Genomic DNA, 27,460 nt, shown 5'->3' with positions numbered 1-27,460 from the left:
AGCCACTGACAAAATACATCCAACATTGCAGCAAAATGGGACACAAGTAGCTGAGAAGAGTCAAATACACTTCGTACAAAGGCATACTGCAATTCAACTTGAAAGAAGGAAAGTCTCTAGCTTGGGGTTGGAAATGAAAAGTCATAGTAGTAGTGTTTATTAAATACCTAAACATGAAATTTACCAGGCTAGTCACTTCCTGGAAGATCATTTTGCTCCAGAAATGCTTTTAATTTATCAAAAATGCTTTGATGCTGTAAATCACCTCCTAAAAACCAAGTTACGGTACGTACGGGCAAAGTATTTCACCAGCCAGAGGCAAAATTTGAGTGTACCCAGTTTTTATAAAATTCCCCTGGAGAATAAACAACCGAGCCTTTTTTTAAAAAAAACAGACGTGAATTGTTTGTGAAAAGAAAAGAAATTCCGTCATTCTGGGAAAATGCTGTGCCAGTCCAAAAGAAAATAAGCTCTTAGATTTAGGCAGGTAGATCATGAGCTTTCCAAAACCGAGTGCAGTGTCAACGTACTCCATACGCGTGTGGTGAGGATCGATACTTCTGCATTATAAAAAACAAAAGAAACAGATCAACCACTTGGCGTGATGAGGTTCGTTCCTGAACGTGGGATGCACAAACCACAAACCAACTTCTCTGCCCGCTAGACCTTCCTATGCAAAGACAGTTTTTATAAGTAAATGGAGAGGCAAGGATTTCTCAGCAGAGGAAGAGAAGCTCTTGTTCTCACGGGAGCAAAAAGTCTAGCTTACTCAACCGTAGCACACAAAGGCCGATCTGAGGACTGAATTCGGCACTTCAACATTTCCCTCCTGTTGCTGGCACATCATTAAGTAGTTGCAATTGCATTTTTTGAGCAGAAGCAGCATGGTGGTGTGGATTCAGCATGGGTCTGGGAGTCAAAGGTCATGGGTTCTAATCCCAGCTCCACCACTTGCCTGCTTTGTGACCTTGGGCAAGTCATTTCACATCTCGGGTCCTCAGTAAACTCATCTGTAAAATGGGGATGAAGAGTGTGAGCCCCACATGGAAGAGGGACTGTGTCCAACCCAATTTGTTTGTATCCACCCCAGTGCTTAGGAGAGTGCCTGGAATATAGTAGGTGCTTAACAAATACTATTATTATAATAATTATTACTATTAATAATAATACCTTCTAGGTACAAATCAATCAGCAGAGAAGCAGCATGGCCTAGGGAATAAAGCCCAGGCCTGGGAGTCAGAAGGACCTGGGTTCTACTCCCAGATCTGCCACTTGGCTATGCGACTTTGGACAAGTCACTTCACTGTGCCTCAGTTGCCTCATCTGCAAAATGGGGATTAAGACCATGAGCCCCATGTGGGACATGGACTGTGCCCTACTGGATTATCTTGTATCTACTCCAGCACTTAGTCAGCACATAGTAAGCACTTAAATACCATAAAAAAAAATCAGTAGCATTTACTGAGTGCCTTCTGTCCACCAAACACTGTTCTAGGTTGCTTTTGAGGTTTCAAATGAGTTAGGAGACATAATCCCTGACCCTCACTAGACTGTTGAGATCAAGACTACCCTCTCAATTGCTCTCTTCTCTCCCAAGGTACTGTGGACTGATTCTCCAGAAGTCTGTGCTCAAATATGCTAGTGCTGCTGTTGTACCTAATACACTGCCATCTTCAAAACCCTTGTGAGATCCCAACCTTGCAGGAAGCCCGCTCCAAGTAATCAATCATATCTGAGTGCTTACTATATGAAGAGCAGTGTACTAGGCGCTTGGGAGAGCGGCAGCACATTCCCTGCTCCTCACGAGTTTAGGATCTATTCTAATCTCCCTACTTCATGTCCACCGAGTCTCCTTCACATCTTCCATGTCACCACCCCAGTTAAGAACTTAAGGACCGGTTTTGTACATTCTGTTTCTTCCCTCATCTGTAATTTATTTGTGGCCAACTCCCGATTAGATTGTAAAATCCTTGAGCCAATCAATCAAGAGTATTTATTGAGCTCTTACCACGGGCAGAGCACTGTACTAAGTACCTGGGAGAGTACAATAAAATAGAGTTAATAATAATAATAACGTTGGTATCTGTTAAGCGCTTACTATGTGCTGAGCACTATTCTAAGCGCTGGGGTAGATACAGGGTAATCAGGTTGTCCCACGTGAGGCTCACAGTCTTAATCCCCATTTTACAGATGAGGTAACTGAGGCATCCAGAAGTGAAGTGACTTGCCCAAAGTCACACAGCTGACAGGTGGCAGAGCCGGGACTAGAACCCATGACCTCTGACTCCTAAGCCTGTGCTCTTTCCACTGAGCCACGCTGCTTCTCAGAGTTGGCAGACGGGTTCCCTGCTCACAGCAACCTTAAGGTCCAGAGGGAGAGACAGACATTAATATGGAGAAATAAATTACGGACATGTACATAAGTTCTGTGGGGCTGAGGGAGAGGTGCCGAGGGGTAGATACTATGACGTGGATAGATCTTGGATTTGGGAATCAGAACGCTGTGGGTTCTTATCCCAGCTCCACCGCTTGTCTGCTGGGGACCTCGGGCAAGTCACTTTATTCTCTGTGCCTCAGTTCTCTCATCTGTAAAATGAGGAATGGGATTGTATCCAACCTAATTTGCTTGCATTCACCCCCTGTGCTCAGTACAGTAGCTGGCACAGAGTAAGTGCTTAACAAATACCACTGTTATTATTCCTGCAGCAGTTAGTAGTACAGATTGGAATTATGCCTCAAGCTCATCTACCTCACCACCAACCCCTCGTCCACGTCCTCCCTCTGGCTTGGAATGCCCTCCCTCCTCAAATCCGACAGACAATTACTCTCCCCCACTTCAAAGCTTTATTGAAGGCGCATCTCCTCCAAAAGGCCTTCCCTGAGGACCCCCCTTTCCTCTCTTCCCACTCTCTTCTGCGTCGCCCTGACATGCTCCCTTTATTTATCCCCCTGTTCCAGTCCCACAGCACTTACATGCTTTATCTGTCATTGTTTTATATATATTAATGTCTCTCCTCCTTCCCAAGCTTGTTATAGGCAGGGAATGTGTCTGTTTATTGTTGCACTGTACTCTACCAAGCACTTAGTACAGTGCTCTGCACACAGTAAGCACTCAATAAATACGAATGAATGAACTAGAGGAAGGGAGATGAAGCAAAAGCATCCCCGAGCTCCTCCTGTGTGCTTAGGGTGCTGGGTAGGGCGTGGTGAGCAACGCTTCAAGAAGATGATCGTGCGGCAGTGGGAAGTAGAGGCCGGAGAGGCTGCAGTCGGGGAGTCCGGCTGAGTCTGACCCAATTGATTTCTTGCCGCCTCGGTCTCGGAGAGGAAAGGAAACTGAACGATCCCTTCTATCTCCTAGAAATAGCATCCTCAAAAACCGGGCCAGCTCACGTAGGTGTGAGCAGCTTTCGGGAACTTGTACTGTCAGTGGCCATGATGTAGCGGTTTGACAAACCGAGCCTTCCTGCAGCTCACCTCCTCCCCAGGGACCCCCCACGCACGTTCTAATTTTACCTCGGTTATGCTACTTCGCCTCATCTTCCACGTGGATAGGAACTTAGACGCGAACCATTGAAAAACAAGCTCCGGAAGCTGAAAGGCTCTCGTTCGACTTGACGCTCGCTATTGTGCCGTCTGTCCAGAGCGTCACAGAGAAGATTTAGTTATTACTGCCCGCAGCACTCTGACCAACAGCTGGCTTCGAAAGGGACACTCATCGATCGAGACAATGACCCTGCCAAACTTGGCAAACGCCGAGCAGATTTTGAGTCACACCACACAAAATGAAATCTAAAAGAAGGAAGCATCGCAAAGCCAAAATTACTGAAGAATTGTTTTTCATGGCCCAGGATGCTGAATAATAATGATAATGAAGCCTGGTATTTGTTAAGCGCTCATTATGTGCCAGGCACTGTGGTGAGCACTGGGGTAGATACAAGCAATTCAGGTTGGACACAGTCCCCATCCCACATGGGGTTCACAGTCTTAATCCCCATTTTACAGATGAGGTCAATGAGGCACAGAGAAGTGAAGTCACTTGCCCATGGTCACACAGCAGATGAATTGGTAGAGCCTGGATTAGAACCAAGGTCCTTCTGACTCCCAGGGCTTTGCTCTATCCACTAAGCCAGGCTGCTTCTCAAGGAACTTGAGGAAAGAGCATGGATTATAATTCTGGTTCCAGCACTTGACTGCTGTATGACCTTGGGCAAGTCACTCTCTGTGCCTCTGTTCTCTCATCTGTAAAACGGGGATTAAGTCCGCAAGTCCCATGTGGGACAGGACCTGGGTCCAACTTAATTATCTTGTACCTAACACAGCATTAACTACAATGCCTGGCACATAGTGAGGACTTTACAAATACCATTCTTTAAAAAACCTAGTTGCAGGGGAGCACCAAAATGCATGCCAACTACCTTGTGGCTCCTTCCCGTAGTAGATGAAAGGGAAGCTGAGGAAAGCATTACAGCAGGCTGACCGAGCTGAGGTCAGGTGACTGACAAGGGAACTTTAAGGGTACACACAAAAACACACGATGTCACCTCTGCACTTGAATTTGCACCCTTTATTCACCTCTCCCTCAGCCCCACGGGACTTATGTGCACATTCCTAATCTTTTTATTTATACCAATGGCTGTCTCCTCCTCTAGACTGTAAACCCACTGTGGGCAGGTAACATATCTACCAACTCTGCCGTACTGTACTCCCCCAAGCGCTTAGTACACTAACCTCTGCACTCAGTAAGAGCTCAATAAATGCCACTGATTGAGGAGCTCAAGAGTTACCGTGCTGGGTAAGAAGAAAGTACAGAGACTGATCCTCATCCTGAAAAAACCCCAGCCCAGGCCCCAGAAACCCAAAATGGCCCGGGAGAGCTTTAGGTGAGATTCCACGCAGAAGACAGCCACGGAGTTCTACATCCCCCAAACGGTCTGTCAAATCTGGGCAGACGGGATCAAAAAGTGAAGCAAGGAAACTGGGAGATTATCTGAATGGCATCGGTTCTGGATCATCACCATCAGTCTTTATTAATAAGAATGACAATAATAATGTTGGTATTGGATAAGTGCTTACTGTGTGTCAAGCACCGTTCACTGTAGGCAGGGAATGTGTCTGTTATATCGTTAAGCTCTTAGTACAGTGCTTTGCAAACAGTATGCACTTAGTAAATATGATGGACTGACCGACTAAGCACTGGGTAGATATTAGTTAATCAGGTCTCACATGGGGCTCACAATCTAAGTAGTAGGGAGGACAGGTACTGACTCCCCATTTTGCAGATGAGGAAACCGAGGCATGGAAGTGAAATGACTTGCCCAAGGTCACACAGAAGGCAAGTGGTGGAGCTGGGATTAATAATAATAACAATAATAATAATGATAATGGTATTTGCTAAGCGCTTGCTATGTGCCAAGCATTGTTCTAAGTACAGGGGTAGATAACAAGGTAATCAGGTTGTCCCAGTCTTAATTCCCATTTTACAGATGAGGTAACCAAGGCACAGAGAAGTGAAGTGACTTGCCCAAAGTCACACAGCTGACAAGTGGCGGGGCCAGGATTTAAACCCACGACCTTTGACTCCCAAGCCCATGCTCTTTCCACCAAACCACACGCTGATCCGGATTAGAACCCAGATCCTCCGACTCCCGGCGCTAGGCTCTTTCCACTAGGCTACGCTGCTTCCAACGAAGCGCCTGAATGCAGAGCATGGCACTAAGCATTAGGGAACTTGCAGTAAAAGTAGAAGTAACAGCCTCTGCACCAAGGAGTTTACAATCTAATGATTATTCCCTTACACATCTTGACATTATAGATTATCAATTACTTATTATTTATATTAATATCTGTCTCCCCCCTAGGTAGACCTGTAAACTCACTGTGAGCAGGGAACCTGTCTGTTAATTCGGTTGTATTATGTTCTCCCAGGCACTTAATACAGTGCTCTGCACATAGTAAGCGCTCAGTAAATACCATGGATTATGCCCAACTTTGAAACAACCATGATCACGTTCAACTTAAGACACAGCAACAAGACTTGGCCATTCCACAAGTGTCCTATTCCACTCCCTGGGTAATTTCACCTCTGCCACTAGATACGAAGTGTGACTCAAAGACCGTCATCAAAGAGGTCCTGGAACGCTAAGGGTGGATACACCAGTCGCTGGAGCCCTGGCCTCCAGCCTAATAAAAATAATGATGGTATTTCATTCATTCATTCATTTAATAGTATTTACTGAGCGCTTACTATGTACAAAGCACTGTACTAAGTGCTTGGAATATACAATTTGGCAACAGAGACAATCCCTGCCCATTGAAGGACTTACAGTCTAATCGGGGGAGACAGACAAAAACAAGACAATACAATCAGATAAATAGAATCAAGGGGATGTACACCTCATTAACAAAGGAAATAGGGAAATAAAAATATATACAAATGAGCACAGTGCTGAAGGGAGGGGAAGAGAGAGGGGGATGAGCAGAGGGAAAGGGGGGAAAGGCGGCTTAGCTGAGGAGAGGTGAAGGGGGGACAGAGAGGGAGCAGAGGGAAAAGGGGAAGCTCAGTCTGAGAAGGCCTGATTAAGCGCTTATTATGTGCCAAGAACTGTTCTAAGTGCTAGATACATGGTAATCAAGTTGGAGTCAGGCCATGTCCCACATTGGGCTAAGTCTTAATCCCCATTTTACAGATGAGGGCAATGAGGGGTACAGAAATGAAGTGACTTGCCCAAGGTCACAGAGCAGGCAAGTGGCGAAGCTAGGATTAGAACTCAGGCCCTTCTGACTCCCAGGCCCGAACCCCCCTAGACCCCGCTGCTTCTCCCGCTGCCTGGCACCTGGGCAGAGGGTGGATGGCAAGACACGCAAGGTGACTCAAGGCTGAACAAGCACAAAGTGGACCTTTTGAAAATAGCTTCGAGTAGTTGGCAATAACTCTCAGCTCCTAAGAAACGTCACCCCTCCTGAGGTCCATGGAGTGATGGTACCCTCTCCCTGCCCACCCTTGCTGGGGTTAACCCCTGACCTGCTTGACTGGAACAATCTACAGCAGAGAGAAATCAGAAAACCGTTTCTTTAGGAGTAATGCACTGCAATTATTTTTCTTTGGGTTTTGTCCACTTATCTTTGTGTTTTTTTCCTTTATCCTGCCACTCCTTCCTGAAGCCCCCAGCCCACTCACCACCTTCCCAGCCACTTATTTTGTTGATAAAGTTGAAAACATCAGGCTTTTCTTCCCCAAAGTCTGCCCAGAACTCTTCCACCGCTCGGCTGCCCGTTCCTCATCCAGTTTGTCTTAAGTGATTTGCCCAAGGTCATACTTGGCTTCACTTCTCCGTACTGTAATAATAATGATAGTATCTGTTAAGTGCTTACTAAGTGCCAGGCACCATACTAAGCGCCAGGGTGGATACAAGCTAACCAGGTTGATGACAGTCCCTTTCCTACATGAGGATCACAGTCTTAATCCCCATTTTACAGATGAGGGAACTGAGGCATAGAGAAGTGAATAGACTTGCCCAAGGCCACACAGCAGACAAATGAAAGAGCCAGGATTAGAACCCATGATCTTCTGACTCCCAGGTCTGGGCTCTAACCACTACGCCACGCTGATTCTACACTTGTACTTTCTCAAGCGCTTAGTACGGTGCAGTGCATCCAAAGGGTGCTCAGTAAATACAACTACTACTATCCTTTCCTCAGCTGGAAGTGTCATGAATCCTTTCTTCCGGCCTGTCTTTCAGGATCAGATATGGCACGGGCCTGGGAATCAGAAGGACCTGGGTTCTAATCCCGGCTCCGCCTCTTGTCTGCTGTGTGACCTTGGGCAAGTCGCTTGACTCCCCTGTGTCTCAGTTCCCTCATCTATAAAACGGGGATTAAGACTGTGAGCCCTGTGAGGGACAGGGACTGTGTCAACCCCGTTTAGCTTGTCTCTACCCGAGCGCTTCCTGGCACAGAGTATTGAATATCACAAATGAGAGAGCAAGCCCTCTCCATTAGAATGACAGGGCAGAGGAGCTAAAAGAGGGTGGGGTCAGAGAACCAGGCGCCCTCTCCTTCCCTTCCCAATCCCACATCCCAGAACGTGACGTGAGAGAAGGAAGTGTGCAGGCGATCTGGAGGACCTAAGCGGGCCCAGGAATTGCGACGGCCTCTGGCTCAAATGACAAAATACAGGACCTGCTGTGAGGAAAACACCTTTGATAGCCTCAGTACCGCGAGGTCTGTCGGCATTTCGCTTTAAATACTGTTAATTTCAACAGCTGTTGGGAGGATAGATGGCAGGGTTTTCCAAACCGCCTCAGGCTGAGAAGACGAAATAGCGTTCTGGTATAATACTGGTCAAATGGTCCATAGTGAAAATCTGATGAGACCCAACGCTGAAGATAGTGAAGAACTATCAGTAGGGATGGCACCGAGCAAGGCAGAGGATTCTGGGGAAGTTGTTTACCGCTCAGGTGCCAACGTGAATCAGCGGGAACCGGCAGCCCTAAGACATGGGACAGAAGACAAAAAGTCCCAGTGAAAAGTGGCCCGCGTCCAGGCTGGACACTTTCCCGTCAGCAGCAGGAGCAGAGTCAGTCAGGCAATTGTCCTTATTGAGCACTTACTGCTTATTGTTAATGTAACAATACACAGACACTGCCCACAATGAGCTTACACTGTACCTAGCGCTTGGGAGAGTACGGTATAACAATATAACAGACACATTCCCCGGCCACAACAAATTTATAGTTTAGAGGTGGAGACAGAGATTAAAATAGATAAATTATAGATATGCACATAAGTGCTACCCACCCACCCATCCATGACATTTACTGAACGCCTCCTTTATGCAGAAGAGCACTGGACTGAGTGATTGGGAAAGGACAATTCAACAGAGGAAGTATAAACCATCCTTGCCCACAGGAAGAAGCCAGTGTGGCCTAGTGATAAGTAGCGTGGCTTTGTGGATAGAGCACAGGCCTGGGAGTCAGAAGGACCTGAGTTCTAGTCCCAGTTCTGCCCCTTGTCTGTGTGACCTTGGGTAAGTCGCTGCACTTCTCTAGGTCTCAGTTCCCTCATCTGTAAAATGGGAATTAAGACTGTGAGCCTCCTGTGGGACAGGGACTGTTTCCAATCTGATTACTGTGTATCTACGCCAGTGCTTAGAACAATGCCTGGCACATAGTGAGCGCTTAACAAATACCATTTAAAGCAAACGAACAAACAAAATACCCAAGCTTACAGACTCAACTAGAAAGACGAACCTGAGCTTACTGCCTGGCCCGGGCAGAGCGGGTCAGTGGAATCCTTCGGGGCCGAGCCGGCCGTGCCGCCTCCAGCAGGCTCTACCAGACGGCTTCCAGCCTGAGCAAGGAATCACCGGCCAAGCGGGCCGGGGCCTGATTCCTGACCTTCCCTAAGATCGCATACTTGCGGCTTCCATTCTTTCATTCAAAAGTATCTATTGAGCACTCACTCTGTGCAGAGCACTGTCTTTTGCGCTTGGGAGACTACAATAAAACAATGTAACAGACACAACCCCTGCCCACTGTGAGCTTACAGTCTAGAGGAGGAGACAGACATTAAAATGAATGAATCCACAACAGATACAGACATAAGGGTGATGGGGCCGGAAGGGGTGATGAATGAAGAGAGCAAGTCAGGGTGATGCAGAAGGGAGTGGGAAAAGAGGAAAGGAGGGCTTAGGGAAGGCCTCTTGGAGGAGTTGTGCCTTCGATAAGGCTTTGAGGTTGGGGAGAATAATTGTCAGTCAGATTTGAGGAGGGAGGGCATTCCTGGCCCCAAAACGTACCCACGGACAGATTCTCCCTGGGGACTGGCTAGCCCTGGCACCGCTCACTGCAAATGGAGGTTCAGGGCTGGACCAAGGCCGGCCTGTATTGAAAGCGGTAAGGCGACTGGGCCGACCCTAATGGGCAGGGCCCAGAGAAATACCGCCCTCCCGCCAGCTCTTCCATTATCTACATTCAACCAAAATGCACTTTGTAGTCGATATTATTCATACTCTTTTTTAATGGTATTTGTTTAACGCTCACTACGTGCCAAATATTCAACTCAGCAATGGAGTAGACTCAATATTTGCACATCAGGCACAATCCCTGCTCCACATGGATGGATGGATGGTCTACGAAGAACAAGTTCTTCACCCTCACTTTTTAATCAATCAATCATAATAATAATGATGGAATTTGTTAAGTACTTCCTGCACTTAGAACAGTGCTTGGCACATAGTAAGAGCTTAACAAGTACTACCATTATTATTATGTGCCAGGCACTGTACTAAGCACTGGGGTGGATACAAGCAAATAGAGTTGGACACAATCCCTTTCTCATGTGGGGCTCGCAGTCACACTCCCCATTTCACAGATGAGGTAACTGAGGCACAGGGAAGTGAAGAGTTGTTCAAGGTCACACAGCAGACAGGTGGCGGAGCTGGGATTAGAACCCACAACCTTCTGAATCCCAGGCTCTTGCTCTTTCCACTAGGCAATGTTGCTTCACTTACAATACAGATAAGGAAACTGAGGAATAGAGAAGCCAAGGGACTTTCCTGAGGATTAGAATCCAGGTCCTCTGACTCCCAGACCTGTGCTCTTTCCACTAGGCCCTGCTGGTTATCTTTTAAAGAATGACTTAATCTCGGGGTACTAAGTAGCACTTGCATGTAGTCCTCGCCTCAGCATGTTCATATGTCTGTATTTGTACAGTTCAATTATTTATTCAGCTATTTCATCCTGATAGCTGCACCACTACCCATTACACCCCCTCCCTCTATTTTAAAATAATTTTTATCTTTCTCCCCCATTAGTCTGTAAACTCGCTGAACCCCAGACCATGTGTTTCACTTCCACTGCGCTCATTCACTCCACCGTATTTACTGAGCACTGTGTGCAGAGCATTAAAAAAATTAAAAAATGCAAGCGAAGTGACTTGCCCCAGGTCACACTGCCGGAAAGTGGCCGAGTAGGGATTAGAATCTACGTCCTTCTGACTCCCTGGCCCGTACTCTGTCCACTAGGCCACGCTACTTCTCAAATACTGCAAGTTCAAGGAAAAACCCAAGATACCTTTTTCTCACTAGGAAACCACAGACATAAAAGATGGCCATGCGGGGCGGACATCCAACAGATGGAGAGGCCTCAGGGCATTCCCACCCAATTCTGTTGCTGGAAGTTCAGACACTGCTAGGTCTTCAAAAGTCAAAGGATCTGGGAAGGGGACCTATCTTTTTTTGTATTTAAATGCTCATTATGTGTCAAACACAAGGCTCTGGACAGACACAAGTTAATTAGGTGGGACACAGTCCCTATTCCCCATGGAGCTCACAGTCTAAGCAGGAGTGGGAACAGGTATCCCCGTTTTACACCTGAGGAAACTGAGGCACAGAGAAGGTGAGTGGCCAAGATCCCACGGTGGATAAGTGGGAGAGGCGCGATAAGAACCCAGGTGCTTCCGACTCCCAGGCCACACTCTCTCCATTAGGCCCTGCTGCTTCCCAAACTAGATATCTAGCTAGCTGTCTAGATAAACAGCCATGGATGGGCCAGTCTCACATAATAATAATAATTGTATTTGTTGAGCACTTACTATGTGCTATGTACTAAGCGCTGAGGTGGATAAAACCAAATCGAGTTGGACACAGTCCCTGTCCTACATGGGGCTTCACAGTCTCAATCCCCATTTTATGGATGAGGGGACTGAGGCCCAGAAATGTGGGACACCACAACCCAGAAGCAGGCAAGTCTGAGAACCCTGGGTGAAATAGTCCTCATCTGTAAAACGGACGGTAAGATTGTGAGCCCTCTGTGGGACACGGCCTGTGTCCAAGTAGCCACCCCAGCTCTTAGTACAGTGCCTGGCACAAAGTAAGTGCTTAATGAATACCATCATCATTATCATTATTATTATCTTGTATCTATTCCAGAGTTTAATACGGTGTTTGGCACACAGCAGGTGCTTAACAAATACAGTAATAATAGCAATATTGATGATGATGATGATGATTATTATTATAATGATGATGAGTCAACATCAGCCTTCCCCGGAATTCTAGGAGAAGAAATCGGGTTTTCTTGAACTCCTGATGTTCTCTGGGTGCTTCGCTAAAGAAGGCAGGGTAAGGAGTCGCCAGGAGCCCAAAGCTCTGGGAACACTGGGAATTCACCAAAAAAGTTCCAGTTTCCTCATCAGAAGAGTTGGGATTCAACACTTACCCTCCCTCCCTCTTATACTGTGGCCCCAGGTGGGCAGGGGCAGTGTCTCATCTGTGTTGCATTTACCCTGGTCTCTACCACAGTGCTGGGCATATAGTATTTATGCTAATCAGTCAATCAATCAAAGGTACTTACTAAGTGTTTACTGTGTGCAGAACACTGTATTAAGCATTTGGGACAGTACAGTGCTAATCTTCTCACCGTGTCTCCATCTCACCTGTCTCGCTGCCACCCCGGCCCACGTCCCACCTCTGGCCTGCAATGTCCTCCATCCTCTAATCTGCTAGACAATCACTCTTCCCTTCTTCAAAGCCCTAATGAAGGTGCACCTCCTCCAAGAGGTCTTTCCAGACTGAGCCCCAATCTTCCTCTGCTCCCCCGCGCTTCCGCGTCACCCTGACTCGCTCCCTTTGCTCTTCCCCCCGTGCCCCACAGCACTTATGTATATATCTATAATTCTATTTATTTATATTGATGCCTGTTTACTTATATTGATGTCCTTCTCTCCCTCTCTAGACTGTAAGCCAGTTGTGGGCAGGGACTGTCTCTCTTTATTGTTGTATTGTACTTTCCAAGCACTTGGTACTGTGCTCTGCACACAGTAAGCCTCTCAATAAATACAACTGAATGAATTCAGTATAATGGAGTCGGTAGACACGATCCCAGTCCACGATGATTAATCTCTAGACTGTAAGTGCCCTGCGGGTAGGGAATGTGCCTAGTGGACAGAGCACGGTCCAGGGAGTCAGAAGGACGTAGGTTCCAATCCCGGTTCCACCACTCGTCTGTTGTGTGACCTTCGGCAAGTCACTCAACTTCTCTGGGCCTCAGTTATCTCATCTCTAAAATGGGGATTTAGACCGTGAGCCCCATGAGGGACAGGTACGGTGTCCAATCCGATTTGCTTGTATCCGCCCCAGCGCTCAGTTCACTGCCTGGCACATAGTGAGTGCTTAATGCACTTGGGAGAAGCAGCGTGGCATAGTGACAAGAGCACAGGCTTAGGAGTCAGAGGATGAGGGATCTAATCCTGACTTCACCACTTGTCTGCTGTGTGACCTTGGGCAAACCATTTAACTTCTCTGTGCCTTAGTTACCTCATCTGTAAAATGGGGACTAAGACTGTGAGCCCCACATGGGACAACCTGTTTACCTTAATCTACCCCAGTGCTTAGAACAGTGCTTGGCACATAGTAAGCACTAAAATACCATAAGTATTATTATTATTAGCAAATACCATGATTATAATTATTATCATTATTTGGCATCCTGGCCCATGAAAAATGATTCTTTGGGAATTGTGGCTTTGTGACACTTCCTTCTTTAAGAAAAAAGGGACGTGGACTGTGAACAACCTATTTACTTTGTAAATACCCCAGTGCTTAGAACAGTGCCTGGCATGAAGTAAGTGCTTAACACATACCATAAAAAAGGGGGGGGGGGAACCTGTTATACTGTACTCTCCCAAGCACTTAGTACAGCGTTCTGCATATAGTAAGTGCTCAATAAATACCATTGACGATAATAGTAAACCTTTAACAAATCACACAATTCTTAAGAGCGGTTCCCTGGGTGCGGAAGGAGTGACTGAGCTGAGACTATCTGGGGTTGTGAGCATCGCTCTGGGTACACTGGGAGGCCCAGCTGGAGAGCAGGCTTGATTCAGTTACCGATCCAGTCCTCGGAGGCCCACTGTAAAGGCCAATCTAATAAGTCTCCTATTACTACAATCTCATTACTCAAATGGTTAATCATTCCTTTTCAATAGCATTCACTCCAAATTCCCCCAGAAGACATTCTGAAGCTCCTGGAGAGGGAGTGAGAAAAACCACATCTGAACAGCAATAACAGACTGCATGAGAAGTAGCGTGGCCTGGTGGATAGATCACAGGACTGAGGGTCAGAAGAGCTGGGTTCTAATCTCACTCTACCATTTGTCTGCTGTGTGACCTGGGGCAAGTCCCTTTTTTTCTCTGCGCCTCAGTTACCTCATCTGGAAAACAGGGATTAAGACTGTGAGTCCCTTGTGGGAGATTCATTTAATTGTATTTATTGTTTACTGGGTGCACAGCACTGTACAATTGGAAAGCACAATTTGGCAACAAGTAGAGGCAAACCCTACCCAACAACAGGCTCACAGTCTAGAAGATGGACTTGTGCCCAAATTGATTAGCTTGTACCTTCGCCAGAGCTCAGTATAGTGACTGGTAATAATAATAATAATGATAATGTTGGTATTTGTTAAGCGCTTACTATGTGCCGAGCACTGTTCTAAGCGCTGGGGTAGACACAGGGGAATCAGGTTGTCCCACGTGGGGCTCACAGTCTGCATCCCCATTTTACAGATGAGGTAACTGAGGCACCGAGAAGTTAAGTGACTTGCCCAAAGTCACACAGCTGACAAGTGACCGAGCCGGGATTCGAACCCATGACCTCTGACTCCAAAGCCCGTGCTCTTTCCACTGAGCCACGCTGCTTCTCTAGCCATGCTGCTTCTCTTAATAAGCACTTAATAAACACCATAAAAAAAGCTCTTCTTACAGTGCACAAGAAATGCTGAAATTGGACATTCCCCCTTCCCCAATTTCCATAAATCATTAGCATTTACCGAGCACTTATTGCATGCACAGCATAGTAGTAAAAGCTTGGTTGAGTACAATAGAGTTACTAGTCTCAGTTCTGCTCACAGGGAGTTTACAGTCTAGTGGGAGAGACCTGAAATAATTTATAGATAGGTAATAGGAGCCCCTCTCAGGGTTGCACCTGGAGAGTCTCCAGTACTCTACTACGGGAGTCACACGGGACGGAGAGTAAAGCAGAGGCCTACCCATTCCGTTCCTAGCTTGGGCAGTGGCTAGCGGGTGGAAGGCAATCTGCTACAAGTCAAAATTCATCCAGGATGGGCAGCAGCGGCATGGGAGAGAGTCAAGGGCTGAGACAAATTTACTGCACAGGAGGCAATGGCAAACCACTTCTGTATTTTTACCACGAAAACTCTATGGATCCACTACCAAAATGATTACAGATGGAGAGCGGGGCACTCTGAGAGAGAGTGTCCATAGTGTTGCTATTGGCCGGAAACGACTCGACGGCATAAGACAAGATGAGGAGATGGGGTACTCTAGACTGAGAGCTCCTTGTGGGCAGGGAATGCCACTGTTTATTGCTGTATCGTACTTTCCCAAGCACTTAGTACAGTGCTCTGTGCACAGTAAGCGCTCAATAAATACAATTGAATAAAGTGGACACCTAAGGGAAAGAATGCTTAAGTATTCTACCTCTTCCGCTTCATTGCATCCACTGCATAGATGCAGTCCTCCCTTTAAAGCCTTATAGCCTTGCCCCCTCCTACCTCACCTTGCTGCTGCCTTATTACAACCCAGCCTGCACACTTCATTCCTCTGGTACTCACCTCACTATACTTCGATCTTGTCTACCTCGCCACCAACCATTCGCCCACATCTTGCCTCTGGCTTGGAACGCCTTCTTTCTTCATATCAGACAGAAAATTGCTCTTCCCCACTTCAGAGCCTTATTGAAAGCCCATCTCCTCCAAGAAGCCTTCCCTCACTGAGCCCTCCACTCCCTTCTGCACCACTCATACTTGCTCCTTCATTCATCTCCCCCTCCCATCACCACAGCACATATGTATATATCTGTAATTTATTTACTTATTTATTCATATTAATGTCTGCCTCCACCCAGACTGTGAGCTCTTTGTGGACAGGGAATGTGTCTGATATTATACTGTACTCTCTCAGTAAGCGCTCAATAAATACAACTGAAACAATGAATAAATCCTCCGATTTCAGCAGATAAAGGTTAATTTCTAGAACCAGTGATAGCAGCTTACACTGGGGAAAGAGGAGGAGTAGCACCAGAGCTCCATGCATAGAGGCTTGCCCTGCGAGATTAACTCCTTGAAACTCAACATGTCCAACACTGAACTCATCTTCCCTCCCAAACTCCTCTTACTCCCAACTCTGCCGGCCCCCAACTTTCCCATCACTGTTGACGACACCTATTTCCCTACCTACCACCTCACTTATGCGCTTGGTTCCCCCCGCTAAGAATTTGGGTTCTCTCCCCGACCCCACAAAGAACTTCTAACTTGGTTGCTTCCCTTACCTGTCGTTTATTTTAATGTCTGCCTTCTCTGCTATACGTAAGCTCCTTGAGAGCAAGGTTTGTGTCTAATTACACTATTGTGATAGTAATAATTGCGGTATTTGTTAAGTGCTTATTATGTGCAAAGCGCTGGGATAGATACAAGATCACCAGGTCCCAGAGGGGGCTCTCAGACTAATTAAACTAATTAAAACTAACTAAAATGGGGATTGAGACCATGAGCCCCACGTGGGACAGGGACTGTGACCAACCCAATTTGCTTGTATCCACCCCAGCGCTTAGTACAGTGCCTGGCACATAGTAAGGGCTTAACAAATTTCACAGATCGAGGGAACTGAGGCACAGGGAAGTGAAGTGTTTTGCCCAAGATCACACAGCCGACCAGTGTCAGATCCAAGATTCGATCCCAAGTCTTCTGACTCCCAGATCTGTGCTCTTTCTGCTATGCCATATTGCTTCCCCTGGTCTTCTACCCTCTCAAGTGCTTAGTACAGTGCTCTGCATGGAGTAAGGGGGCCATAAATAGCATCGATGGATTGAAACATGCCCTTGCTGCCTAAATAGGAAGTAGAGAAAGGAGGTAGGGTTACAGGAATTCAGTGAGCAGCTAGAATATGAACCAACTGGGAGAGTGCAGTAGTAGCAAGAGGTTGGACTCAATTCTGTACCCATTAAGCACTTAAAATTCACTCCCTCAGCCCCACCACACTCAATTACAAATCGGTAATTGATTTTGATATGTTTCTCCATGTACATGGTAAGTTACTCCTTGTGGGCAAGAAACATGTCTTCCAACTCTGAGGTACTGTACTCTCCCCAGCTCTTACAGTAAGCACGCAATAAATACCCCTGATTGAGTGACTGGCATTTAGTCTCAAATGTCCTCTTTCCATTCTCTTCCTTCTCCCCTCCTTCATCCTCCTCTTTTCCTTCCACGGCTCCTGTTGTTGGAGTTCATTCCTCATGAAATAAAGCCCTTCTCTGTTTTGGTGTTGGGAGAACTACAGCACCCCTCTGGACTACGAGCTCGCTGTGGGCAGGGAACAGGTCTACCAACGCTGTTAAACTGTACTCTGCCAAGTGTTTAGTACAGTGCTCTGCATACAGTAGGCCCTTAATACCATCGATTGAGTCGACTCTACCTATTCTTACAATATATTCCCCTTAATGTTTAGTACAGTACACTGCACACGGTAAGCACTCGGTATGTTTCACTGATTGACTAAGCTGTAAGTTCCTTGAAGGCAGGGACCTTATTTCCTTTCCTAAATTCCCTCAGCACCTAGCCTTGTGTGGTGCCCAAAAGACACAATCAACGAGACGAAGTGTGGCCTAATGGACAGAGCATGGGCTTGGGAGTCAGAAGGACCTGTGTTCTAATTCTGACTCTGCCACTTGCCTGCTGTGTGACCTTGGGCACCTCACTTAACCTCTATATGCTTCAATTCCCTCATCTGTAAAATGAAGATTAAGAGTGTGAGCCCCATGTGGGACAGTGACTGTGCCCAACTTGATCATCTTGCATCTACCCTAGCACTTAGTGCCCAGAACATAGAAAGCACTTAAATATCATTATTATTATTAATAATGATAAACAAGAGCACCCTCTCTCATCAGCTCCAACAGCCAATTCAATTCTTTCTTCCCCCTGGCATTCTCAGTGGCATCTGCCACTGTTCTCTGTCTCTACTAGAGTGGGAATTCTCTGCTTTGATTAACTAAGGCATCATAATAATAATAATGTTGGTATTTGTTAAGCGCTTACTATGTGCCGAGCACTGTTCTAAGCGCTGGGGTAGACATAGGGGAATTAGGTTGTCCCACGTGGGGCTCACAGTCTTAATCCCCATTTTACAGATGAGGGAACTGAGGCACAGAGAAGTTAAGTGACTTGCCCACAGTCACACAGCCGACAAGTGGCAGAGCTGGGATTCGAACTCATGAGCCCTGACTCCAAAGCCCATGCTCTTTCCACTGAGCCACGCTGCTTCCTGTTCTCACTTTTCAGGATAAAAAGAAGCGTGGGAAAAGCAGTGTGGCCTACAGGAGAGAGCCGGGACCTGGGAGTCAGAGGATCTGGGTTCTAATTCTGGCCTTGCCAACTCATTGCGTGAAACATCAGACAAATCACTTTACTTCTCTGTGCCTCAGTCACCTCATCTGTAAAAATAGGATTAAATCTTCCTCCCTCCAATTTAGACGGTGAGCCCCATGTAGGGCAGAGACTGTTTAATTTGATAAGCTTATATCTACTCTAGGGCTTAGACCAGCACTTGACACATGGTAAGTACATAATTAAAAAAAAAAAAAACGGCGACTACAAAGACAGGCTTTCTACACCCTCTCTCCTGTCTAGCCCCTTGCCCAAATTCTTCAGGAAATTCTGAGGGTCAGCATCACCAAAAGAGCTAAGACACAAAACCCTCATGGTTCCTGAGAAAAGAGTCTTTCACAAGTAAAATTCAATAAAGCAACCGTGAATGCAGTATCTCCTTTGCCCTTCCCACAAAGAGCAATAATAAAGAGAGATCAAGGGAAATCCTACAGACACTAAACTCTCCTTAGATGATCTCTAGGCTGTGAGCCTGTTCTGGGCACAGAACATGTTTGTTAATTCAGTTGTATTCTTCCAAAGGTTTAGTACAGTGCTTTGCAAATAGTAGGCACCCAAAAATACCATTGATTGATGATCAGTCAAAAAGGGAACTGGCAAAAAATGATTTCCAAAAAATCTCAAAAAAAAAGTGACTTCAGTTTACCTGTGGCCTAAATTTAGAGTGACTATTTTCAGCAAGTGCTTCCCGGGAGAGCAAAAAGAAAGTTAAGATGTGAGGCATTTCAAAGCACACCCACTTTTAATCAATGTGGAACGTGTAACTTGGTTTTTGACCAAATCAGGATTTCAATTCCACTCCCTGAAGCTTATTGATTTTCTCTTTCTTCCCCAGGCTGAACCGAATTTTCTGCTTAGTTTTTCTTTCCTAAGCAAACGCAATACTACTCATTACGGTGTTCACAGAAGGGGATTACTCATTTTGGAGTCTAGTTAGTATTCCTTCCTAAATTAATCTTGTGAAAAAGGACACGAAAAAGGACAGGGCAGGGGAGAGTAAGACGTGGGAGTCCAATTCAAATGACTCGTGAATCGAAGAATTGTATCCAGCCACCAGAGAGCTTTTTGATCCCTGATTACAGCTCCCTAGATCTCATATCCCAAGATAAACGGCTATTTACGAAAATGATTTTTGGGGTGAGCTTTTATTTTCCATCCAACAGTGTGGTGCCACTGGCTATCTTCAAAGATGGAGTCTTTCTTTCTGTGTGGCACCTTTTACCACCCTGGATTGGGGAGGAGGGGGGCGGGGGAGTTAGTGATTTTTTGAATTGCATTTATATTAAGCACTTTCTATGTGCCAGGCTAAGTGCTACGTGCTGGAGTAAATACAAGCTAATCAAGTTGGACATAGTCCGTGTCCCACATGGCGTTCCCAGTCTTAATCCCCATTTTACAGATGAAGTAACTGAGGCACAGAGAACATGATTTGCCCAAGGACTCCCAGCATACATGTGACAGAGCCGGGACTAGAACCCAGATTTTCCAACTCCCAGGCCCGTGTCCTTTCCACTAGGTCACCCTGCTTCTCGGATAACCGATACTGAATATCGGTGCCCAAGAAACTGGGAAGAGTCACTGCATCACCAAATGATAATCCATTTGGTCCCCTCTCACGGGAAAGATGGGACACACTCGGTGAGTTGCTAAGGTTTTCTACCTTAAAAGAGGAGGCCTATCCTCGGAGCTGGTGATTAGAATCAAAAAGAGAAAACTCAGATGGATCCAACCTACTCTCCTTGATCTCATCTACCTCACTGCCAATCCTTTGCCCACATCCTCCTTCTGGCCTGGAAGTTCTTCCCCCTTCATATTCCACCTGCCACCACTTTCCCCACCTTTAAAGTCATATTAAAATCCCACCACCTCCAAGAGGGCTTGACCAAGCATCTCCCTTACACCCTTTAAGTACTTAATAATAATAATAATAATTACAGTATTTAAGTGGTTACTATGTGGCAAGCACTGTTCTAAGAGCAGGGGGTAGATACGTTGGACATAATCCCTGTCCCACATGGGGCTCACAGTCTTCATCCCCATTTTGCAGATGAGGTAACAGAAGTGAAATGACTTGCTCAAAATCACACAGCAGATACGTGGCAGAGCTGGGATTAGAACCCAGGTCCTTCTGATATTTACCCTACCCTCAGCGCCACAGCACAATCATTTCAATGACCATCTCCCCCTCAAGACTGTAAGCTCCTGGTGGGTAGAGAATGTGTCTACCAAATCAGTTGCATTATACTCTCCCAAGTGCTGAGTGCAGTGTTGTGCACACAGTAATCGCTCAATAATAGCACTGATTGATTCCACTGCAGTAATTATACCTTTAGCCCTACACCTGCTACAAGAGCATACAACAGAAAAGTGCTGCCCTCCAGAAGCAGCATCCATTGGGGATAGAACACAGGCTAGCAGTCAGAAGGATGTGGGTTCTAATCCCAGCTCCTACGCTTGTCTGCTGTGTGACCTAGGGTGGTAGCTTCACTTCTCTGGGCCTCACTTACTCATCTGTAAAATGATGTTGACTGTATTTGATAAGCGCTTACTATGTGCCAGGCACTGTACTAAGCGCTATGGTGGATACTAGCATATCTAGTTGAGACAGAGTTCCTGTCCCATGTAGGGTTCAGACTCTTCAACCCCATTTTGCAGATGAGGTAACTGAGACCCTGAGAAGTGAAGTGACTTGCTCAAAGTCACGCAGCAGACATGTGGTGGAGCTGGGATTAGAACCCATGATCTTCTGACTCCCAGGAAAATGGGGGATTAAGTATGTGGGCCCCTTATGGGGCAGGGACTGTGTCCCACCTAACATGCATCTACCCCGGTGCGTAGAACAGCACTTAGAACAGAGAAGCAGCGTGACTCGGTGGAAAGAGCCTGGGCTTGGGAGTCAGAGGTCATGGGTTCGAATGGCAGCTCTGCCACTTGTCAGCTGTGTGACTGTGGTCAAGTCACTTCACTTCTCTGGGCCTCAGTTACCTCATATGTAAAATGGGGATTAACTGTGAGCCTCACGTGGGACAACCTGATTACCCAGTATCTACCCCAGCGCTTAGAACAGTGCTCTGCACATAGTAAGGGCTTAACAAATACCACAGCGTGGCTCAGTGGAAAGAGCCTGGGCTTCGGAGTCAGAGGTCATGGTTCAACTCCCAGCTCTGCCACTTGCCAGCTGTGTGACTGTGGGCAAGTCACTTAACTTCTCTGTGCCTCAGTTTCCTCATCTGTAAAATGGGGATTAAGACTGTGAGCCTCACGTGGGACCACCTGATTACCCTGCATCTCCCCCAGCGCTTAGAACAGTGCTCTGCACATAGTAAGTGCTTAACAAATACCAACATTATTATTATTATTACAGGTCATATAATAAGTGTGTAACAAATATTATTATTATTATTATTAAATGGGTAATTAATGGTGGCCACATTGGCCTACATCCTGCAAAATTTCAGAGAGAAAATGGCTGGGGGTCAGAAAGCAGCTTGCGCCCTATTTCCGCCTATTCGGGAGCTCGCCCCAGTCCTTCTCTAATGGGGCGTCGCTCTGCTGCAGAGGGCGGTTATGCACGACCGGCACCGTATCTGCAGCAAGAGAGAATCCTGGAATCGGCGTGTGGCTTGTCATTTTTACCCAGGATGCTGCAGAGCTCCGCTTCCATCCCAACAGTTCCATCCCAAACACCAGGGACAAGGGTTTAAGAATCCTACTCTAGCCTTTCCTGCAGGGGGGTGGGATTCCGATTTTCGCTCTCCTCCATGAAAGGTGAGGAAAAACCGGGAGAAACCCCCAAAGTTTGGCTGCTGTCTGAGGTGACTAGGTTTCTTGTGGCCTGTGCATCACCACTAGAGCAACAGACCCAGGATTGGACGGGATTTTAAGATGTTTAAAGAGACCACACAGGTGGGCAAATGATTTCGATCGGCTCCCTGTGCTAAAGAAGTCTAGAGGCTTTGGTGACAAAAATAATATACCAAGTCACAGGGAAGAGCTGTACATTCTGTTTCCTCCAAAAGTGCCTAGGTGGAGAAAAATACAAACAACACTGAAATGTGCCTTTCCAGGGACTGTGTTGTTATATAGTACTCTCCCAAGCGCCTAGTACAGTGCTTTGCATATAGTAAGCGCTCAATAAATACAACTGAATGAACAAATGAAATGAAATGTACCAGCAATGGGGGCTTTTGGGCAAGACGAATGGCTCCAGCTTTCCCTTCCCTTCACAGGCGGACCAGTCATTCTGACTGAACTTCTCGATTTTGGGCCTCTCATCCTCTTACCATTGGTGGGCAGGCGGCAAGGATCTGTTCCGATTCCTATCTCTTCTTGTCTGAGTCTCGCTCTCCCAGGGAGCTCATCTGCTCACACGGATTTCTACCCCTTTAAAGCGGAGTCCTTCCAAATCTCCCCCTCTAACCTTGTCCTTTCATCTAATTTATAATCCTGATATCTCCAGGGTAACTCTACTTGGATGCCCTGCAAGCACTTAATAACAATAATAATAATAAAGTGATAATTGTGATATTTATTAAGTGCTTACTATGTGGCGGGCACCATTCTAAGCACAGGGGGACATACAAGATAACCGGGGTGGACACAGTCTCTGTCCCACTTGGGGCTCACAGTCTTGATCCCCATTTGATAGTGAGGGAACTGAGATACAGAGAAGTTAAGTGATGTGCCCAAAGTCACACAGCAAACAAGTGGTGGAGCCAGGATTAGAATCTCAGAATCCCAGGCCCCTGTTCTTGTCACCAGGCCACGCTGCTTCTCTACTTCCAACTCAACAGGTCTAAAATGGAGCTACTTCCTAAACGCCCTCTTTCACTCGAGTGTCTCGTCTCCATTAATATAAACCCACCGTACTCCCTGTATCAGAAAGCGGTGTGATCAGTACAGTGCCAAATACCACTTAGAACAAAACTCCCTCTCCTCTAAAGTCTCCATTGGTTTCCCATTTTCCTCCCTCTCAAGCAAAAACTCCTCAAGCTTAACTTCGAGGCTCTCGGCCACCTTTCCACATCTTCTCCATCCCCTCCTTCACCCACTTCTCCCTTGCTCAGCCCCGACCCCTTTCCCACACCCTCCCTCTGGCCTGGAACTCCCTCCTCCCTCCATATCTGCCAGACCATCACGCTCCTGCCTTCAATGCCTTAAGACCTTAAGATCACATGTCCTCCAAGAGGCCTTCCCCGATTCAGGCCCTCTTTTCCCCAGCTCCCTCTACAGCATCTATGCACTTGGATCTGTAGTTTTGGGGCATTTGGTATTTGCCCCACCTTCAGCCCCATACCACTTAATGTACATATTTATAGATTGTTTATTTATATTTTTAATATGTGTCTCCTCTATACTGCAAGCTTATTGGAAGCAGGGAAACAAGTTTTCCAACCCCATTGAATTGTACTCTCCCAAGCACTAAGTATGGTGCTCTATACACAGTAAGCGCTCAGTAAATATGATTGATTGGCTGACTACTAATATCCCACCTCCCCCAGAAAATTTTCCCACTTAATCCTCAACAGGACAAAATGACCTGTCTTTTGTATTGGTGTCTCTCCCCTCCCAAGACTGCAAGCTTGATGTGGGCAGGGAATGTCACTGTTTATTGTTACACTGTACTTTCCCAAGTGCTTAGTACAGTGATCTGCACACAGCAAACACTCAAGAGCCCGTGCTTGGGGTTCAGAGGGTGTGGGTTCTAATCCCGGCTCCGCCACTTATCGGCTCTATGACTTTGGGCAAATCACTTAACTTCTCTGTGCCTCAGTTGCCTCACCTGTAAAATAGGAATTAAGACTGTGAGCCCCATGTGGGACAACCTGATTACCTTGCATCTATCCCAGAGCTTAGAACAGTGCTTGGCCCATAGCACTTAAATACCACCATCAACAATAAATACAGTTGAACGAATGAATTTGTAGCACAAACAATGATTATCCTATAAGCCACAAGCTCCTTGGGGGTAGGCATTGTGACTGCCAACTCTATTTTCTTGTCCTTCCCTAACACTTACTATATAGGTGCTCTGCACACAGTAAGCACTCCATACATACCCCACTGGTCGACTACCCTCGGCACTTGGGTACATCTTTTCAATTGCACATTCAATTAGACAGTGCTGTCATTATTTTTAACATCAAATTCCTCTGAAGGTAAGTTCCCCGTGGGCAGGGAACATTCGATTCTTTGCGTTGTACTTTCTCAAGCATTTAGTTTCTTGCACTGCACCCAGCGGACACTCAAAAACTATCACTACTATTTCAAGTCAAAAAAAAAAAGAAAAATGTCTTTGAAATAACCCCCTGGGGCAGTTTTCCATACCAACAGCTTGGCAAAATTCATTCTTTCTACCAACCTTAATTGAGCTGGATGTTCTTAATGCAGTTCATCTCATCATTTGTTCCTGTGCCCTGGGAATTTATCAGCTTCCTTTAGAAGCCTCCTTGGAGAGGAAACCAATTCCTGTAGGGGGACACATTCCTGTAGGGGGACACCCCGACTGAGGCAGGATATCAAAAGGGAACTGACAGCTCTCTGGGTCTCAATGGCCTTATCTGTAAAATGGGGATTAAGACCGTGAGCCCCATGCGGGACAGGGACCGTGTCCAACCTGATTAACTTGGAGCTACCCCAGCATTTAGAACAGTGCTTGACACATAGTAGGCACTTAAATACATAAAAAAGAAGGAGTGGGGGAGGAGTAGAGAAGGATGGACTTAAGTCTCCCAAGGCCCACAGAGGGCCTGCAACAATGGCCCACCCCAGTTTTGGGAAAAGGGTGTTGGAGGAAGAGGAAAAGAGAGGGAGAGGAAGATGGGAGAGAGGAAAGAGGGACAGAGAAACAGTGCCTGTGAGCACAGGTGGGTGCATATGCACACAGAAGGGAGAGATCTTACTGTGTCGGCCATTCAATCCATTGGTGCTATTGATTGAGCGTTTACTCTGTGCAGAGCACTGTACTAAGCACTTGGAAGAGTATAATAGACTTCAGAGACTACTGGACTCTAGACTGTAGCTCGTTGTGAGCAGGAATGTGACTGCCTATTGTTGTACTGTATTCTCCCAAACGCTTAGTACAGTGCTCAATAAGTGCTCAGTAAATACAGCTGAATGAATAAATGGACATGGCCCCTTCCCTCAAGGACCCGACCACTCATCAATCGATGGTATTTATTGAGCACTTCTGCAGGGTACTGTCCTGAGTGCTCGGGTGTATAGAGTTGGGGGACCCATCCCCTGCCCACCAAGAGCTTCCAGTCTAGATGTGCTACATTTTAAGCAATTCTGAGAAGAGACATCTCCCTGGTATTCATGTTGGAATGGGGCCAACTGTGCCAACTCAAGTCCAACAAGCACAGCACAGCTCCTCCAAATCCTCCATTTTAAATGGCTTGCCTGTGCAGCAGCAGCAGCATCATCAACATTATTTATTGAGCACTTAAGAAGCCCGATAAACACCTTGTATCAGCTGGGTGAAGCCCCTTAAACTCACTGAACACTCTCCAAATCCCCTGCTGATAATAACAATAAGAATAAGAGTGGTATTTGTTAAGTGGCTACTATGTGTCAGGCCCTTTAGTAAGTGCTGGGGGTGGTGCAGGATGCAAGCAAAGCGGGCAGACACAGTCCGTGTCCCATTTGGGGCTCACGGTCTTCATCCCCATTTTAGAGTTGAGGTAACTGAGGCCCAGAGAAATGAAGTGACTTGCGCAGGGTCATACAGCAGACAAGTGGTGGAGCCGGGATTAAAACCCAGGTCTTCCTGACTCCCAGGCCCAGGCTTTACCCACTAGGCCGTGCTGCTTCAAGGAGATGTACCAGTTGTTAAAGCAGCAGCACTCACAGGATTTGACAAATTATATCCGCTGCTCTCCTTTCAGTTGGTGTCTCAGGCGAGTTAACAGATAAAAACCAAATCCAACTGTATCATCCACTGAGTTCCCTTTCTCTGAAGGTGCTTGGACCTGAAGAAGTCTTTTTGACTGGACCTTTCAACATCTGTGCTGACGGTGGGAGATTCCATCATCGTCATCATCAGCGGCGGCAACGGCACTTCCCCGTCTTCCCTTGGGCTCAGTCTGGTGTGGAGCAGAGCGAGCGGGAAGGTGGAGAGGGACGGAGGGAGGGGTGGGCTGAATTCATGCCATCCCAACCCGTTTGGCTGCTTACGCCCAGCCCAGCTCCTGGATCGCCTCCCAACCGGGTCCCGTGCTCGTATTTATTGAGCACTTACTGTGTGCAGAGCACCATTCTAAGCACTTGGAAAGTACAATTCAGCAATAAAGAGAGACAATCCCTGCCCACAACGGGCTTACAATCTAGAAGTACCATCACATCTTTCAGTCCATCACATCTTTCAGTCAGTCAGCTACACCCCACGAAGGCCGCTGGGAAAAGCACCATCATGTCATTCAGTCAGTCAGCTACACCCCACCGAGGCTACAGGTAAAAGCACTATCGTACAGGGTGTATGGAGCAGTCAGCCAGTCTGCTCCGCTACGTGGAGGCTGCCGATAAAAGCCCCATCACTTCATTCGCTTGTTAATCATATCCGTGAAGTCTTAAATTAAATGGCTGAGGCCGGCATACCCAAATTGTAAAAGTCGACTTAATGGCTCTCCCCACCGAAAGCCCGCTTTTCATGATTTGGGAGGAGTATAAAATTATGGACTAACGAAGGGATCTTGCATTCAGCGATCTCCCTGCTGGTTTCCCCAATCCGCACGCAAAGCCTGCCGTGTCTGGAAACCGCCTTCTGTCCTTATCCTTCTTGCGGGATCTAAAAGCTGTAGAAATGAGCATTTCCCAATGGGCTCTGTATTCCTTCTCGGGTGCCAATTTCTATCTGCAGAACTTGAGGTGGATTTCAATTATAATTTGGTATTTGGTACTTAGGAGTGTGCAATAATGTTCGAGCTTTTTCTTTTCAATCGTTACCTAGGGGAAAAGAAAATTTTAGCTTACATTTATTGATGTAATGATATTAGAACGA

The 27,460-nt window shown here is 46.6% G+C and overlaps 1 protein-coding gene across 9 annotated transcripts in view; it reads right to left on the bottom strand.

Moving 5' to 3' along the window:
- PRKCZ (protein kinase C zeta) overlaps positions 1 to 27,460 on the bottom strand; it is a 190,389-nt gene that overhangs the window by 101,608 nt on the left and 61,321 nt on the right. Inside the window, exon 2 of one of the 9 annotated variants that reach the window (XM_029065048.2) lies at positions 27,144 to 27,405. The exons of the other annotated variants lie outside the window; for them this stretch is intronic. Within the exon in view, the coding sequence (XP_028920881.1) occupies positions 27,144 to 27,270 (127 nt within the window). The 5' untranslated portion in view covers positions 27,271 to 27,405. The remainder of the gene's footprint in view (positions 1 to 27,143; positions 27,406 to 27,460) is intronic. 9 annotated transcript variants of the gene reach the window in all.

Source organism: Ornithorhynchus anatinus, chromosome 5, assembly GCF_004115215.2.
Source record: "Ornithorhynchus anatinus isolate Pmale09 chromosome 5, mOrnAna1.pri.v4, whole genome shotgun sequence".
Classification (NCBI taxonomy): domain Eukaryota; kingdom Metazoa; phylum Chordata; class Mammalia; order Monotremata; family Ornithorhynchidae; genus Ornithorhynchus; species Ornithorhynchus anatinus.
The sequence above is the reverse complement of the archived record's forward strand: the minus strand, read 5'-3'. Positions and strand labels throughout refer to the sequence as shown.